General features: G+C 39.2%; 1 protein-coding gene across 3 annotated transcripts; it reads right to left on the bottom strand.

Annotated features, from left to right (window-relative positions):
- Positions 1-3,260: 3,260 nt before the first annotated feature.
- LOC116141468 (magnesium transporter MRS2-4) lies at positions 3,261-7,842 on the bottom strand. Of its 3 annotated transcripts, XM_031426975.1 has the most exons (6): positions 7,244-7,842; positions 6,282-6,329; positions 5,570-6,018; positions 4,225-4,506; positions 3,692-3,982; positions 3,261-3,607 (listed from the first exon to the last, which is right to left on the bottom strand). In XM_031426975.1, exons 1-5 carry the CDS (start codon positions 7,566-7,568, stop codon positions 3,704-3,706), a joined length of 1,383 nt encoding a protein of 460 aa, XP_031282835.1. In that variant the 5' UTR covers positions 7,569-7,842; the 3' UTR covers positions 3,261-3,607; positions 3,692-3,703. The 3 variants fall into 3 exon arrangements, with proteins under 3 accessions (XP_031282835.1, XP_031282834.1, XP_031282836.1); XM_031426974.1 differs by having other exon boundaries at positions 3,261-3,982; positions 7,244-7,840; XM_031426976.1 differs by lacking the exon at positions 6,282-6,329 and having other exon boundaries at positions 3,261-3,982; positions 7,244-7,837.
- Between the last annotated feature and the right edge of the window lie 8,056 nt (positions 7,843-15,898).

Genomic DNA, 15,898 nt, shown 5'->3' with positions numbered 1-15,898 from the left:
GTGTTAATCACGATATTATACACTATCGGTATGATGAGGAGCCTATGGGTCACACATATAGAAGATAATTTAAAAGCCAGGAAGTTAGAAGGGTGTTTTTGTCTCTTTGGGTGAAAGGGTATTTTGGTAATTTCACAGTGCAATTAAATTTGCTGAGGTCGTAGCCTTTATTTAATTTGTTAGAAAAATTAAATAAATGAAATTACGTTTAAATATGAGCTAGCATATATTTAAATAAGTTATCATTATTGTTAAATGCTAATATATATATATACCTCCTCTTTACTACTATTCTTAAAATACATACTATGTAAATTATAGATATACATAGCGTATGGAAAATAGTGGGCTCAAATTTTTTTTTACTCATAAAATATAATTCTTGACAAATACAAAATACTATGTGTTAAAAACTTTCTAATTAATACAAAATATCATGACTGGGGGATAGTGGTGCCAATACTCTTTGCTCCTCGACGTCCATCCGACCGCTGAACCTATTTCCTGCAAAACAAAGAAGAACAACGGGGTGAGCACAACAATGCTCAGTAAGTAAATCCTCTGCTATCTGTCCCCGCAACTCACTCCTTGGTTCTTTCCTTACTCTACTGTTCTTCTATTTCTATTTCTCACTGTTATTCTCTTTCTTTCTGATACTTTTATTCTCCTTTAACTCTGTTCTACTCTTTTTATTCTTTCTCTCTATTCTTATTCTCTGTTCTTTTTCTCTTATTCTTACTCACCATGAAGGACAATCATGGTTCTCTCTTATTCTCATCATACTCACCATGAAGGAAAATCATGGTTCTCGCCTGTATAAGCTCTACATGCAATTAATACAAAAGAACTGCATTTTTCTTTCTTCTACTCTCTATTCTTCTTAGCTCAAACTTTCGCCTTCATTCTCATACTCTCTCTCTCTTTCTATCTCATTCTTTCTCATTCTGTAATTCTCTCTATCATCTCATAAATCATTTCTACTAACTCGCTNCTGCTATGTTCACCATCAGGTACAACTTCACCTCTACACAACAGTATTTCTTACCAGCATTTTTCTCCTACCTAAAAAGCTTTTTCAACCACTATTTCCACCCACACTGAACCAAAAACATATAAGCAAGCTCTTAAAGACCCCGGATGGTGTAAGGCCATGGACACTGAATTAGCAGCCTTGGAGGCGAATCAAACTTGGCACCTTACAGATTTGCCTCATGGAAAATTTCACATTGATTGCAAATACGTTTATAAAATTAAGTATAACTCTTATGGGAGTGTTCAACGTCTCAAAGCCAGACTGGTGGCACGAGGTTTCACCCAACTTGAGGGAGTAGACTATCATGAGACTTTTTCTCCTGTGGCTAAGTTGGTTACCGTGCGATGTCTCTTAGCTATTGCATCGATTAAAGGCTGGCATTTACATCAATTTGATGTAAATAATGCGTTCTTGCATGGGGACTTGAATGAAGATATTTATATGAATAAACCACCCGGCTACACAAAAAGGTCACCCACTCAAGTCTGTAAATTGCTCAAAAGCTTGTATGGTCTCAAACAAGCTTCAAGGCAATGGTATTCCAAATTTTCTAATGTTCTTTTTGCTGCAGGTTTCTCTCAATCCAAGGCTGATTATAGCCTTTTCACCCGTGACATTAATGGCACATTTGTTGTTATCCTTGTTTATGTTGACGATATATTGGTTGCAAGCAATGACATTGCTGCTGTGCCCGAGTTGAAGTCTCTTTTTCACAGGCATTTTCAAATCAAGGATCTTGGATCATTACGCTACTTTCTCAGCATTGAGGTTGCCAGATCATCAAGCGGCATTCATCTCTGCCAGAGGAAGTACACACTAGATATTCTTGCAGATTCCGGCACCTTAGGTAGCACCCCTGCTAAGGTTCCAATGCAGGAAAACCTCAACCTTACGTAGGCAACTGGCACTCCATTATCTTATCCAAGTATTTATCGACGTCTTATTGGCAGACTCCTATACCTTACAGTCTCTCGGCCTGATATTTGCTATAGTGTCCAGAATTTGAGCCAATTCATGGCAAATCCTACTGATGCTCATTTACATGTGGCCCACAAAGTTCTTCGATACCTTAAGGGTGCACCCGGTCAGGGACTTCTGTTCCCTAGTTCTTCCTCTTTACATCTTGAGGCTTACTGTGATTCCGATTAGACCTCTTGCCCTGATACCAGATGTTCTATTAGTGGCTACTGCATTTTCCTTGGATCTTCCTTGATCTCTTGGAAATCCAAGAAACAATCAGTGGTATCTAAGTCCTCGAAAAAGGCCGAATACCATTCAATGGCTGTCACCTGCGTTGAATTAACCTGGCTGAGATACATTCTGTCTACACTTCATGTCCACCATCCTCAGCCCGTTTTGCTACATTGTGACAACCAAGCTGCTATTCATATTACGGCAAATCCTGTCTTCCACGAGAGGACTAAACATATTGAGCTCAACTGTCATATAATTCGAAACCAGATTCAGGCTGGCAACATATGTACTCGTTATGTCTCAAGCTCCAATCAACTTGCTGACATCATGACAAAGGCTTTATCCTCTTCGGTTCTTATCTTTCACTTATCCAAGATGAGAGTCGTAAATTTTTACACTCCATCTTGCGTGTGGGGGGTGGGGTTCGGGTATTAGTGGATGAATCATCACAATGCCACGTCAACAAAGAAAAGGAAAAGGATGGCATGGTTAACTAAATTATGTTTCTCTGTTTTATTTGTTATTTGTCGCCTCTGTAATGAGCTGTACATAAATTCTGTAATGAGCTGTACATAAAGAATAGTATTGTCATTGTATAGGATAAGTTTGTTAGGATATTTTTGGTTATTGTATATATCTTTTTTTTTGGGGGGGGGAGGGGGGGTTTGTTTCGGGTATTAGTGGATGAATCATCACAATGCCACGTCAACGAAGAAAAGGAAAAGGATGGCATGGTTAACTGAATTATGTTTCTCTGTTTTATTTGTTATTTGTCGCCTCTGTAATGAGCTGTACATAAATTCTGTAATGAGCTGTACATAAAGGATAATATTGTCATTGTATAGGATAGGTTTGTTAGGATATTTTTGGTTATTGTATATATCTGTATCATTGGCATCATTCAATACACAAGAGGATATTTCTCTCTACAATTCTGTCTTTCTTTTTCCTCTGTATCGTTTTCCTTTGTTTCATGATACTCTTCCTTTTCGTTAAAAGTAGCACAAAAATATTGACACTAACATTTTCATGATACTCGACACAAAAATGGTAACTTCTATTCGTTATCAAAATAACAAGTTACAATTCACAATGCATTACAAATTTGGCGTTAAATATAACATTACATATCACCAATAACACTGAGGAGGGTTACTAAAAACCTGGAGATCCCGGCAACAGTACCAGACAATTCGACTGTTTTTGGACAGCTGGTGACACTACAAATCCAAATGGCACAGTTGACAACCATCAGTGCAAAAGAACCCCATGCTCATTAGGCCACTAACATTGAAGAACTATAGAAGAAAAGCAATGTACTTGTCCATTCAAATTTTTACATGATGTATCAAGAATCATTTGGAACTTGGTCATCATCTCCTGTATGCGTTTTCCATAATAAACATTATTGGGATTCATAAATAAGAAACTAAAGTTCGTAAATTTAAGAAATCATAGCCATACTTGACAATGACTCTATGTACCAAGCAGCTTCTTCCATCTGGCATATCCTAGCACGAGTATGAAAAGCAGTACAGAAGCAGCTGTTGTGCTCCCAACGAAAATTTCGAATATCCCGTGAATATGGTACAGTTCACAAGGGATATTCATCCCAAATATCCCAGCTATCAAGGTGTTAACAGCTATAGCAAAGGATGCAATGGTCAATATCAACTGGAGCTGGATGAGTTCGTTACGCTGGTTGTCAAGTTGGATGTTGACATAGTCTTCTGTGTCATCAATATATTCACGGACCTGCAAAATCAAATTTAATTAAAAAAAATAATGAAGTTAACTTGGCTGATTAATACAGTATAATTGTCGAACTACTAATAAAAATTTGAGACTGCATTTATGTGCTCTCATATTAACCAAGAAAGATTCCAGAAACCCACTACCAACTACCTAAATAATCCTTGGAGGAAAAAATATTGTGTTCAAGTTTATGAAAGAGAGTGACAAATATCCTTGTGATAATCAAGAAGGAAATCACTCACAGAAAGTATCTTGTTGCGTGTTGCATCTAGCTGCATAAAGTAAGCTTCAAGCAACATCTCCAAATCTTCTACATCATTATCATCCATAAAGGTACTTGTCACCAAACTTCCACTCCTGTTAGAGCTAAGTCGACGAAGATGAGGTGCTCGTGCAACAATACTATTCGAAGCTGCAGCTGCTAGCAAAGCCTCAGCTTGCTGATTCTGGATCCGCTTCCTTGTTAAATATAATTGTGCCATATCTTCATTGTCATCTAGTAAATGCTCTATCTCATCCCTCACCTGACATACACAGAAAAGTGTCTCACTACAAATGATAAACAAATAGATAATGGTGCAGCTTCACCAACCAACAACTGTAAGCACGCATAAGCTTATTTCAAGTGTAAAAGCTTTCTACAGCATAAATATCAAAATCACAAAATACACATACAAACTCTTTGTGCAAACCAACTCATACAAACTTATGTGCCTGATGTGATTGGAAGAGCAAAAGCTATAATAAATTAAACAAATTAAAATAAATCATTAGCAGTCATGTAGCAGTGACATACCAGTTCCTATGAAAGAGTTGTATAGAAAGTTTGTATGTGTATTACTAATTTATCTAATCTTGTATGGTATCAAACATGCTTGTCTAGTAAGAATACTTGGTCTTTATAACAGAGATAAGATTTTAAATCTACTTGAAAGGTTGGAAATCATAAATAAATAAATAAAGACCAAAAAAAATTATTTATACTTTAAAAACTTTTCAAGACTACTTATACTCTCAAGTCTTCAGTCAACTATAGTACTATCTGATCAGTAAATTATAGAGACCATACAACAAAGCAAATACATATCTAGTATTCTCCGGTTCAAAAAAACAAAAAAAGTGCTCTTGTCTCCTGATTTCAATGAAATCACTACCCAAAACAGAATTCCCTCCCATAGTTCCATTTGATTCCTGTTGAACATAGAAATCCCGACTAAGACCACAAGATAGCCATTTCAAACAATGGCATAAATGCCACAAACTGCCTTATGCGAGAAATTATAAATATCATTGACGTTGATACTCCCATGCATAGAAACTTGGTAGTGGTAGACATCTGAATGCATAAACTAGTGATATTCTTAGCTTTTTCCATCATTTTGTCAACTGCTCTACCATATTCATCGGCAATGACAAAAAAGATTGTGAGAAGAATTACACTCTGACATTATCCTTCTACAACCCAACCATAAACTTCACCATGAGGTAACAATAGAAGCTCTTTCTACCATACATGACAACTGGAGATGTGCAGAGTAAAGAACTATAAGAACCAGGAAAAGCAAGTGAATAAAATTCATCAAATACCTTTTGTACGCGGGCAAGTAGACGTGTAAGATTGCTTTTCAAACTCCGCACATGTTCAAGATTCTTGGTGCTAACATTTCTTGCTAGTTCATCCAACACAGGGTAGGCATCTCTCTCAAGTTCAGCCACACTGGAATCCAAATATGTACAGACAACCTCTAATGCAATCTCCAGAACCTGAAACTCAAATGGAAGCTCATTCTGTCCACCTTCAACAGCTTCTGGAATAGGTGACCACAGTCCACGTGTGGAAACCTGCAATTCATTATCTTGCACATCTGCAGCCCTTGCTCCAGAGGTGCTAAAGGAGCTTTTATGAGGAAGTTGTTGTCTAATCTGATCCACGAAAGGAAGCACTTCCTGGCGCAGAGGATCAAGCAACAGCACTTCTTGAGATGTAACTATAGCCTTTATGAACTCCAAATTGACAACCATGGCTTTCTCCCTAGCTGCAGAGAGTAAGACAGGACACACATTTTTATCAAAATCAATCTCTTCAGAAGCAATGTGTGTAATTCAAGTAAAATATTAGGCAGTAACTAAACAGAAACCCCGCAACGGTGAGTAAATATTAAAAGGAAAATATAGACAACAGCTTCCTCAACACATAAAGGATATGTTTGGAAGAATGAAGCAAAAAGGCAAAGTGATATGCGAAAATAAAGCATTAAAACCATAAACACGCCTATGCTGATAATGAATCTAATGCCACCTTTGTATTTATTTGTACTGCCACGCGAATCACAACCGGGGCAAGAATCTGTACAAAGAGAATATAAGCCACAATAGCTATCACTAAACAGTTTATTAAAAATATTACCAATTACATAAAGTGATTTGCATCAGTATAGAAGGGTGATCAGAATCTCACTAGCCTCCATAATTTAAACTATCACTCAACATGCCAAATCACATTTAGTGTGACCATCAAAATAAACTTGCCAACTGAACGGCTGAATGATGCTCAACCCACAATGAAGTGTATCATATAAAGTCTAAGTGCTATTGCATGGTCAAAGTGAGAACTTTCACCTGATTTTATTAGCCTTGAAACTAAGAAAACTAGCTAATTCATCTGAAATTAAAAGGCAAAGAAAATTTCAAAAAATTTAACTGGTGCTTGGAGACTTATGAATTCCAAGCGGGTGTTTAATTCTTATGATTTCTATGCACAATTTATAGATACTCCTTTCCTTAACAATCATGTCAATGGATAGACACCAAGAACATTGAAAGCTGCTGCAGAGTAAAATTTAGTTCTAGCACGATTATTACCACCTATTCACCATAAAATAATGATGAAGACTCCTCTCTAAGCAAAGTTTCTCTGAAAATTCAAACAATACACAACTAGCTTAAGACTAACTTTAATTACATGATCAAAGACCAAAATTTTCTGTACAAATAATGACCTTGACACCAAACTCCTCCAAAATACAAAACAACCTCAATCAATTTGGCAAATCATACTCACTCCATCAACACAAACAAACGAGAGAAACTGGCTCTTCTATACCTCATAATCCCTCTAAAAATTACTTCAATCAATTCACTTCTTAACACAAGAAACATCAAAATTTCACAAAAACAACCGATCGAAACAATAAAATTCACCACACCCAGATCAGAAAACACACACACACACACAAAAAAAAAAAAAAAAAAAAAACTTACCAAGAATATTAGAAGAGTGAGAGAACACAGGGCCAAGAATCCTCAAATCCCTCCCCGGAATCCCCGCGCGTTCAATAATAACACCCTTATCACATTCAACAAGCTCCGATTTCCCCGTGAAATCAAACCTCATCCACAGCCTCGCTTTCTTCTTCGCCTTTGCCGCCACGGCCCCACCACCACAACCACCGCCGATCACGTTCTGAGCCGAAGGAGAAGCCGAAGCACCAATTGGCGGGAGCGGAGGCGGCGCTGGCGGGGGTGGGTCACGTTTCTTCTTTAAACGACGACGGATGGAACGAAACAACAAGGCGTACTTCCCCATTGAAGAAAAATGATAATAATATAAAAAAAAGAGGTTTGTACTTTGTTTCTAACTAATTTATTTGTATATGTATTTTTTATTTTTTATGAAAACTAAAAGGCCAATGAGGCCTTGATGGTGTGAAGGAGGGTGGTGGTGGAGGCGGCAGTGGTGGTGATGGAGACTCCTGATGATGATGATGATTCTCCTTTCAAGTTCCATGGATTCGCACAGCGTTTGTTTATTTTGAGGTGACAAAAGTAACGACCAACGCGCAAGGTGTTCGTTTATTTTGGGGTGACAAAAGTAAGGAAATTAGAAATCCGAGTACTAATTAGAATAATCGTTTTTCACAATTTTTTTGCCCCATACTTTCTTTAATTTCCTTTTTCCCCGAATAATCTAAGAATTTGTTAAAAAAGATAATATGAAGGGTACGACATTTGATTATAGGGTTGTCTTAATATGTGCTTTTAGAATATATAATAAAAGCATTAAAATACAAGATTTACTAGCTGGATGCATATTATGTGCAAGAAGACAAAAAAAGAAAAAAATTATTTTCAATATATCAAAATACTAATTTTTTTTCCTTCTAATATTTTTTACCTGTACCCTAAAATACATTTTAAAACGACTTTTATTATATAATATTTATGAAATATTTATTTAAAAAACCATTTTTAGGGGTCAAATTAAAATTTGACTGTTCTTAATTGACTTAATTGAGAAGACCCTTCATCTAATTTCTTTTCACTTTTACCCTCTTTACTCTATTGACTACAAAAAGTCTCCCTAGCACTTGAGTCACTAGAGTCCAGTCAACTCTATTGCTTGAATCTAGCTGACTCTAGCCCTATAGTAATTTTTTTCTTTATTTTTAAAAAAATAAAATAATTCTTGTATTCATTTTATATTCTTTTTTTTTTAAATATTTTTCAAAAAATCTTGTGCTCAATTAGAACCACTCTAGTGCTAGAGTAACGTGGATTACCACTAGAGTTGCTAAAGTGAAGGTGTAAAAATTTTGAGTGAGCAATGTTGCGTATGATTTTTCCACCAAGTTTGGAGAGTTGCGAGGTATTAGCTCGACCCAGAATCAATTCGACTATACCAGTTGTCCGACCCAGCATAAGCTCGTCGAGGTATAGCTCGACCCAACACAAGCTAGTTGCGAAAAATCTGAATAATCATTCAAACAATTCCCAGATAATTGCAGATCCCATATATTACAGGAATAATCGAATTGACAGCAATCTTTGTGCAATCACAGCGCCCAATCGCGAGAATATTGGAGTTACAATTCAATTTAATTGTAATCCCTTTAATTTCGCTCTTGCTTCTTGTACAAACTTTGTATATAAACCCCCCTCAAATGATGAAAAATGGGTTAGAAAATTTTGATAGAACTTAGACTGTAAGCTCTCACAGCAAATACAAAGAACAGTGGACGTAGGCTCAAGAGTTTATCTCGCCGAACCACTTTAAAAATCTCTGCATCATCTTCTTCTTTATATTCATTATTCGTTCATTGTTGATTATCCGTAATCACGTACACACCAGTTCCGATCCCCCAAGGTCAATCGAATCACTCTAGTTGGTGCAGATTTCTATATCAACATTTTGGCGCTAGAAGGAGGGCTTTCGCCAACATCTCAGAAATTTTGGCAAACAACCCCAACAATCTAACCACTCCAAGACTACGATGGTATGTACAAGGTCAAAAACCACCACCGAAAACCACTACGACATGGAAGCCACCACTAGGAGGTGCAACAAGACGCTACTAGGCATCGACCACCATTGTCACCATCCCAGCATGTCGCGAATAACCAGGGGGTAGGAACATCAAACCCTGAGAATGGCCAGCTGGTGGAAATGATTAGAACTATGGTTACACAAGCGGTGCAGCAAAACGTGGCTGAGCTGAGAAATCAACAACCAACTGCCTAGAATCTCGACCAGCCACGTTTCACCAATGCCACCCCAACAGGTATGAATTCAGTAGGTGGTTAGTCTGGTTCATCGGTGCCAAGAGGCAACCGATACTCCCACACTCTGCTCACAAGTGTGAGTCCTATGGGCCAGCTAACCCTAGGAGGCGGTCAGGGAAGCAACCACTGGGTGAAGGCGAAGGCAACGGTCACCCTCGAGATGCTCGATAATATCCCTAGTGTCAGCATGCTGGTCTTAACCCACGCCTAAAACAAGCTCGATCCTCGTAAGCTTGCGAGACGAGTCACGTGCGCTAGTCTGGCAACGATTGACGTTCCAATTATAACCGACGTCGCGAGCAATGCACCAATAAGCATGATAGCACTTATCAACCTAGCCATCATGATTCAACTTCACGCATCAATGTATGCAATGGAGGGGCTTCACAAGAACAAATTTGCGAACACGCTTGCTCGAAGTAACGTTGAATAGATCCAGCCAAGGGAATCGCAATGAAGATTTGGATCGCATGCAAAAAATGCTCGACGATCTGAAGGCATGCCAGAACAACGTGGTTGAAGAAATAGTGAGTTCCTCTTTCACTAAGGAGGTTCGTCAAGCCCCACTTCCACAGGGATTCAGATCGCGAGAGAGTAAGTTCAACAAGAGAGGAGACCCCAGAGACCACCTCGACAATTTCAATGACCTGTGGAGCTGCGCTAGGTCTGTGACATAGCAAAATGTCGCTGCTTCGCGGTCACATTGGTAGGAGATGCCAAGAGGTGGTACAAAAGACTCAAGGTGAACTCCATCAGTTCTTGGCAACAGTTCTCCTCATTGTACTTGCAGCAATTCCAGGCGAGGAGACAATTCACAATGCCGCTCAGGTACTTGAGAAATATTCGTCAAGAGAGAGACGAAACCTTGACCTCGTATTTAACGAGGTTCCAAAACGAGCAAGAAAAGGTCACGGATTGTAATAACTACTTCTTACTCAAATACTCATGAAAATATACATAATAAAATACATGTATAATAACATAAGTAGTTGGGCCCAAATTTTTCTTTTATTAAACATATACATTCTTTATACAAAATTAGTATCATAAACAAAAACTATCAAAAACTATGTAGACAGTGTAGCCATTCCTCCTCGCGTGCCGACATCCATCCGACCGTGTTCTCACCTAAATCCTACAAAAACATAGAAAGACAACGGGGTGAGCACAAATAATGCTTAGTAAGTAAACCCTCTAGTCATCTATCCTCGTAACTCTCTCTCTCTAAGTCTTTCCTTACAATTATCATTTACTCTCTCTTTTATACTTCTCTCTGTTTTCTCTTTTTGTTTCTCTTTCTTAGAACTCTTTTTTACTAACTCTCTTTAGTAAGTCATGACCCCATCTTACCAGGGGCATGACCGGGACTCGCTCTCGTTCTCCGTGACTTCTACTCTTTCTTAGCCGATCGGACTCGGTTATGCATGGATTCGGAACCCTTGGCCATGTGAGTATATAATCTCTCTCTCGGGGTACTCTTGGGTATAGCCCTCATCCGCATGCACTCTCACGGGCTATACCACTTCTCTCTCTCATACTCATGCCGCTCTCTCAATGCGGCATACATGCGGGAATACTCTACCCATTACTCACGGGTTCTCCATCGTACAACCTACTATATTCTCTTTTTCTCTCTTTTCTCTTAATAAAGCTCACACCCAAAGTTCTCTACTCTTTTTCTCTTTCTCTAATGCATATGGATGACTCATGCTCATTAATGCACTCATGAAATGCACAAATACAATGTTGCATCAAGATAGTCATTCTGCACAGGTCACACTCAAGAAGGCATAACCTAAGTTTATACATATCAGATTGCTACAATTCTGGTCTCTTTTTAAAGCTTACAGACAGGGCTACAACCTTTATGTTTTGGTCTCAATCCAGTTCAATCTGTAAGATGCCCAAAAAGCACTCTGAAGGTCACGACTGTGGCAGGGCAGTTTTCACTTAGGCTTTTCACTTAGGCATTTCATCAAACATAATGCATGCATACTTTAATTCTATTTTTGATACATCTCTACTTCTTTCTTTAACCATCCATTGATGGAGCAAAACTCCTCCACAATAAATCTAAACATGGCCAAGAAAAACACTTCAAATATTCTACTTAAATTCTTTCTAAATGTAACCAAACTTCACTTGGTTACCACAACTTCATTTCTACTTCTCATGGCTCAAATCTTCTCATCAAAAGCCATTAACTCATCAATAATATCATTCTCAACAATCAATCTCAAGCTCATAAACATAAGCATGCATATCAATCATTTGATTGCTTGAACCTTAACTTGGGTTAGATTTACTTACTTTATGGGTAAATGGCTTCTCTAGCACTTCTCCTTCCCTTTTGTATCTTGTCTTCTATCTACAACTTTAAACAATAACAACATAAGACTTTAACAAATCATAAGCAAATTCTTATCTAAAGCAAGAATCCTTACCTTAGGATGCTTTAGATTAAATCTCTACTAAAAACTACCCCAAAAATCCTTAGAAATTCTTGGAAGATTGAGTAGAGGATTGAGAGAAATTAGGGAATGAGAATGGCGGTGGAGATGGTGAAGAATGAAGGGCTTTCAATACTTAAAACCCTTTTTAGCTCAACTTACATACGATCATTCCCATTTTGCCCTTGCTCTTTCTTGGTAATTCCATCTATGTCCCTTAATCAATTACAATAATGCCCTCATTTTTGTTACATTCTCCATGAAATTCTATCTCTTTTCACTCCCCAATTTTTCAACTAATTTTGAGTGAAAAGACCATTTTACCCCTAATGAAAGTTTAAGGGATTTTCTTCACATTTTTCTCAAAATAACTTTAACAAAATTCAATTAAGGGCCAACCAACCAAAAATAACAACATGCAAGCTCAAATGAGAACAAATAAATAAACATTCAAGCAATGCAACAATAATTTAATTACATATATCAAGTGAGGTGTTACACGGATGCACTTGAATAGTCAATCTGGACTTTGCTAATTGCTGGTATCAGGCCAAACACAGAGTTGTGGAAAGAGCTCTAAAGCAAAGACCACATAAGCCTGGCCAAGTTTTATCAAATGGCTGCAAAACACTAGTGAGTGGAAAGTTCGCTGGCAACATTGGCTAGAAGCTTGACGCGAGAAGCCCCGGACAGGCGACAAAATCGCCCAGCAGACAAGCACAGGGGCCAAGACCGCAATGATAGGGACCAAAACAGGTCCCAAAAAAGACAAAGAACAGATAACCGTGGGGATAGACAACCTTTCCCGCAATACTCAGAATATAGCCCCCTCACGCGAGACATAGCCAACATCTACGAGGTCTCGTGAGGCAAAAAGATTGCCTACTCCAGAAAGGATGAGGGGGGCTCCAGGTCGAAGAGATCAATAAAAATATTTTCGATACCACCGGGACATTAGGCATAACACCAATGAGTGTCAAGCTTTAAAAGAGGCCATCGAAGACTTGATACGGAGGGGCCACCTAAAGGAATTCGCCAAGGAGGCACCAACTCACGAAGGTGGTGGCAAGAAAAATAATCAGGTCCAAAACCAAGTCTAGCAAGCCTCGACAAATGCCAACAATGAGGTCCTGGTAGGTATGATCTATGGAGGGGCCCAACGTAGCGAACAACTCAAGGTGCGCCCACGAACAACATGCTTTTGAGGCCAAAACAGATTTGGTCCCTCAAATAATGAGTTGTGAATAGAAGCCCCTAAAGCGGTCTAGACAAGAAAGTGAGGTGGTAGGGTTCACAATGGAAGAATCCCCTTGCTATAATCATGATGCGATCATAATTGCAGCCAGAATCAGCAATGTTAGAATACTGAGGATGATGGTCGACAATGGGAGTGCAGTGAACATCATTTTCTTGGGAGCTTTCCGAGGAAAGAAGTTCACGAGAGAGACCTAAAGGCGTGTCCTTTGCCGCTTAATGGATATACCGAGGATAGCCTAGTTCCCAAGGGGATTATCGACCTCCCTGTGACTCTTGGGGCAAAGCCCAAGATCAAGACAGTGATGGTCGAATTCCTAGTGGTAGATTGCCCAACCACATACAATGTCATCCTCGAAAGACTGATCTTAGATGACTTAAGTGTAGTCACTTTAGTGTGCTGCTAAGCAATGAGGTTTCCGACTCTTGGAGGAGTCGTGATAATCAAAAGCTGTAGAAAGGAATCTCGAGAATGTTATAATTGGGCCATCCATGCAGCACAAAAATGGCTGCTACTGAGGACAATGGTTATCATAGAATCTGAGCCAAACCCCAAGCTTCTCGAGGATACCATTGATCCTCGCATCCATAGAGAAAAGCCTGCAGTAGGGTCGACAGAAGAGCTGTGAGAATTATGTGTCAGTAAGGAAGATCCAACTCACGTACTAGAAGTCGGCAGCAACCTGAACAAAAACATGGCCGACAACTTGGCAGGGTTCTTGAAGAAAAAGCTCTATGTTTTTGCATGGGTGCATGCGAATATGGTGGGAATCAGCCCCGAGGTAATGTGTCATAGGCTAAACACCGACCTGAAAGCTCAGCCAATAAGGCAAAAAAAAGGCCTATGGATGTAGAGTGCTCAAGATGAAGTTGACAAACTCCTAAACATCAACTTTATCAAATATGTGAAGTACTTGGATTAGCTCGCCAACCCAGTCCTAGTTAAGAAGTCGAATAGCAAGTGGCAGACTTGCATCGACTTTATGAATCTGAATAATGCCTGTCCAAAAGATAGCTTTTTGCTACCACAAAATCGACCAAGTTGTAGATGTGACAGTTGGAAACGCACTACTTAGCTTCATGGATGCATACTCAGGATAGAACCAAATCTTGATGTACCAGCACAATGAAGACCATAGCTCCTTTATTACTAACCGTGGAATTTATTGTTACAGGGTTATGCTATTTGGCCTTAAGAATGCTAAGGCGACCTACCAGCGCTTGGTGAATAAGATGTTCACTGACCAAATTAGCAAGACTATGGAGGAATACATCGATGATATGTTCATCAAGCCAAAGGTCACCAAGAGCCACATTGAGCGATTGGGGGAAATGTTTAACATCCTCTGAAGATACAGAATGAAGCTCAATCCCTTAAAATGTGCTTTCGAAGTGAGCTTAGGAAAATTTTTGGACAATCTTCATAAATCAACGGGGTGTCAAAGCCAACCTAAAGAAGATTCAAGCTCTGCTCAATATGAAAAGCCCAACCAGCATAAGGTAGGTACAAAGCTTGACATGGCTGGCCGTACTTAGTAAGTTTTTTTCTTGAGCCACAGACAGATGCTTACCATTCTTTGAGACCTTAAAGGGGAAGAAAGGTTTCAAGTGGACAGAGGAGTGTGAAAGAGCCTTCCAGGAGCTAAAGAAACATCTAGGACAGCCTCTTTTGTTGTCAAAGCCCATCCAGGGTGAGCCATTACTATTGTACTTGTCGGTATCAAAGTCCGCTATTAGCGCGGCATTGGTACGTGAAGAGGTTGGAGTGCAATAGCTGGTATACTATGTGAGCAAGAGACTGCTCGATGCAAAGATGAGATACCTTGAATTGGAGAAGCTCGCCTTCGCCCTTGTCATCATTGCCAGGAAGCTATGACTTTATTTCTAGGCGCACTCTATTCACGTGCTGACCAACTTTCCCTTGAAGAAAATAATGCAAAAGCCCGAGACATCGAGTAGATTGATCCAGTGGACAGTGGAAATGAGTCAGCATGATATCAAGTGCATCCCGAGAACCACAATCAAAGGTCAAGCCTTGGCGAATTTTATATCAAAATTCTCCTATCAGCTGGAAGGGGAACCAAGCCTGCTAGGAGCAAATACCTCAGGAGAAGTCAAGCAACAAAAACTAAAGCTCAATGACTTATGGCAATGGACTCTGTATGTGGATGGCTCCTTGAACGAGAAAGGGGCAGGAGTAGGGCTTTTTCTTGAAAGTCCATAGGGAAACCTGATTAGAGCTACAATGAGATTTGGGTTCGCTGCCTCCAACAATGAGGCTGACTACGAGGTATTGCTTGCATGGATTCGCCTCGCCAAGGAAATAGAGGTAGAGTCCACTAAAATTTACGGTGATTCACAGCTCGTAGTCCACCAAGTCACCGGAGAATACTAGGCAAAAGAAGATAGAATGGTGTCCTACCTCCAATTGGTGGAAACCGAGCTCAAGCAGTTCACGTCCTTCACAATCCACTAGATCCCAAGGGAGAAGAACTCGGTAGCTGATGTTTTAGCCTACTTAGCCTCTGTAATAAACCAAGAGAATATTAGAGATTCAATGTCATATCAAACATTCTCACATAATCCCTTGAGCTCAAAATCCAGATAAAAAAAAAAAATCACTCTCTTGAATTCATTTGTAAACCTTTGAGGG

This window comes from Pistacia vera, unplaced genomic scaffold, assembly GCF_008641045.1.
Source record: "Pistacia vera cultivar Batoury unplaced genomic scaffold, PisVer_v2 Contig4, whole genome shotgun sequence".
Lineage (NCBI taxonomy): Eukaryota > Viridiplantae > Streptophyta > Magnoliopsida > Sapindales > Anacardiaceae > Pistacia > Pistacia vera.
The sequence above is the reverse complement of the archived record's forward strand: the minus strand, read 5'-3'. Positions and strand labels throughout refer to the sequence as shown.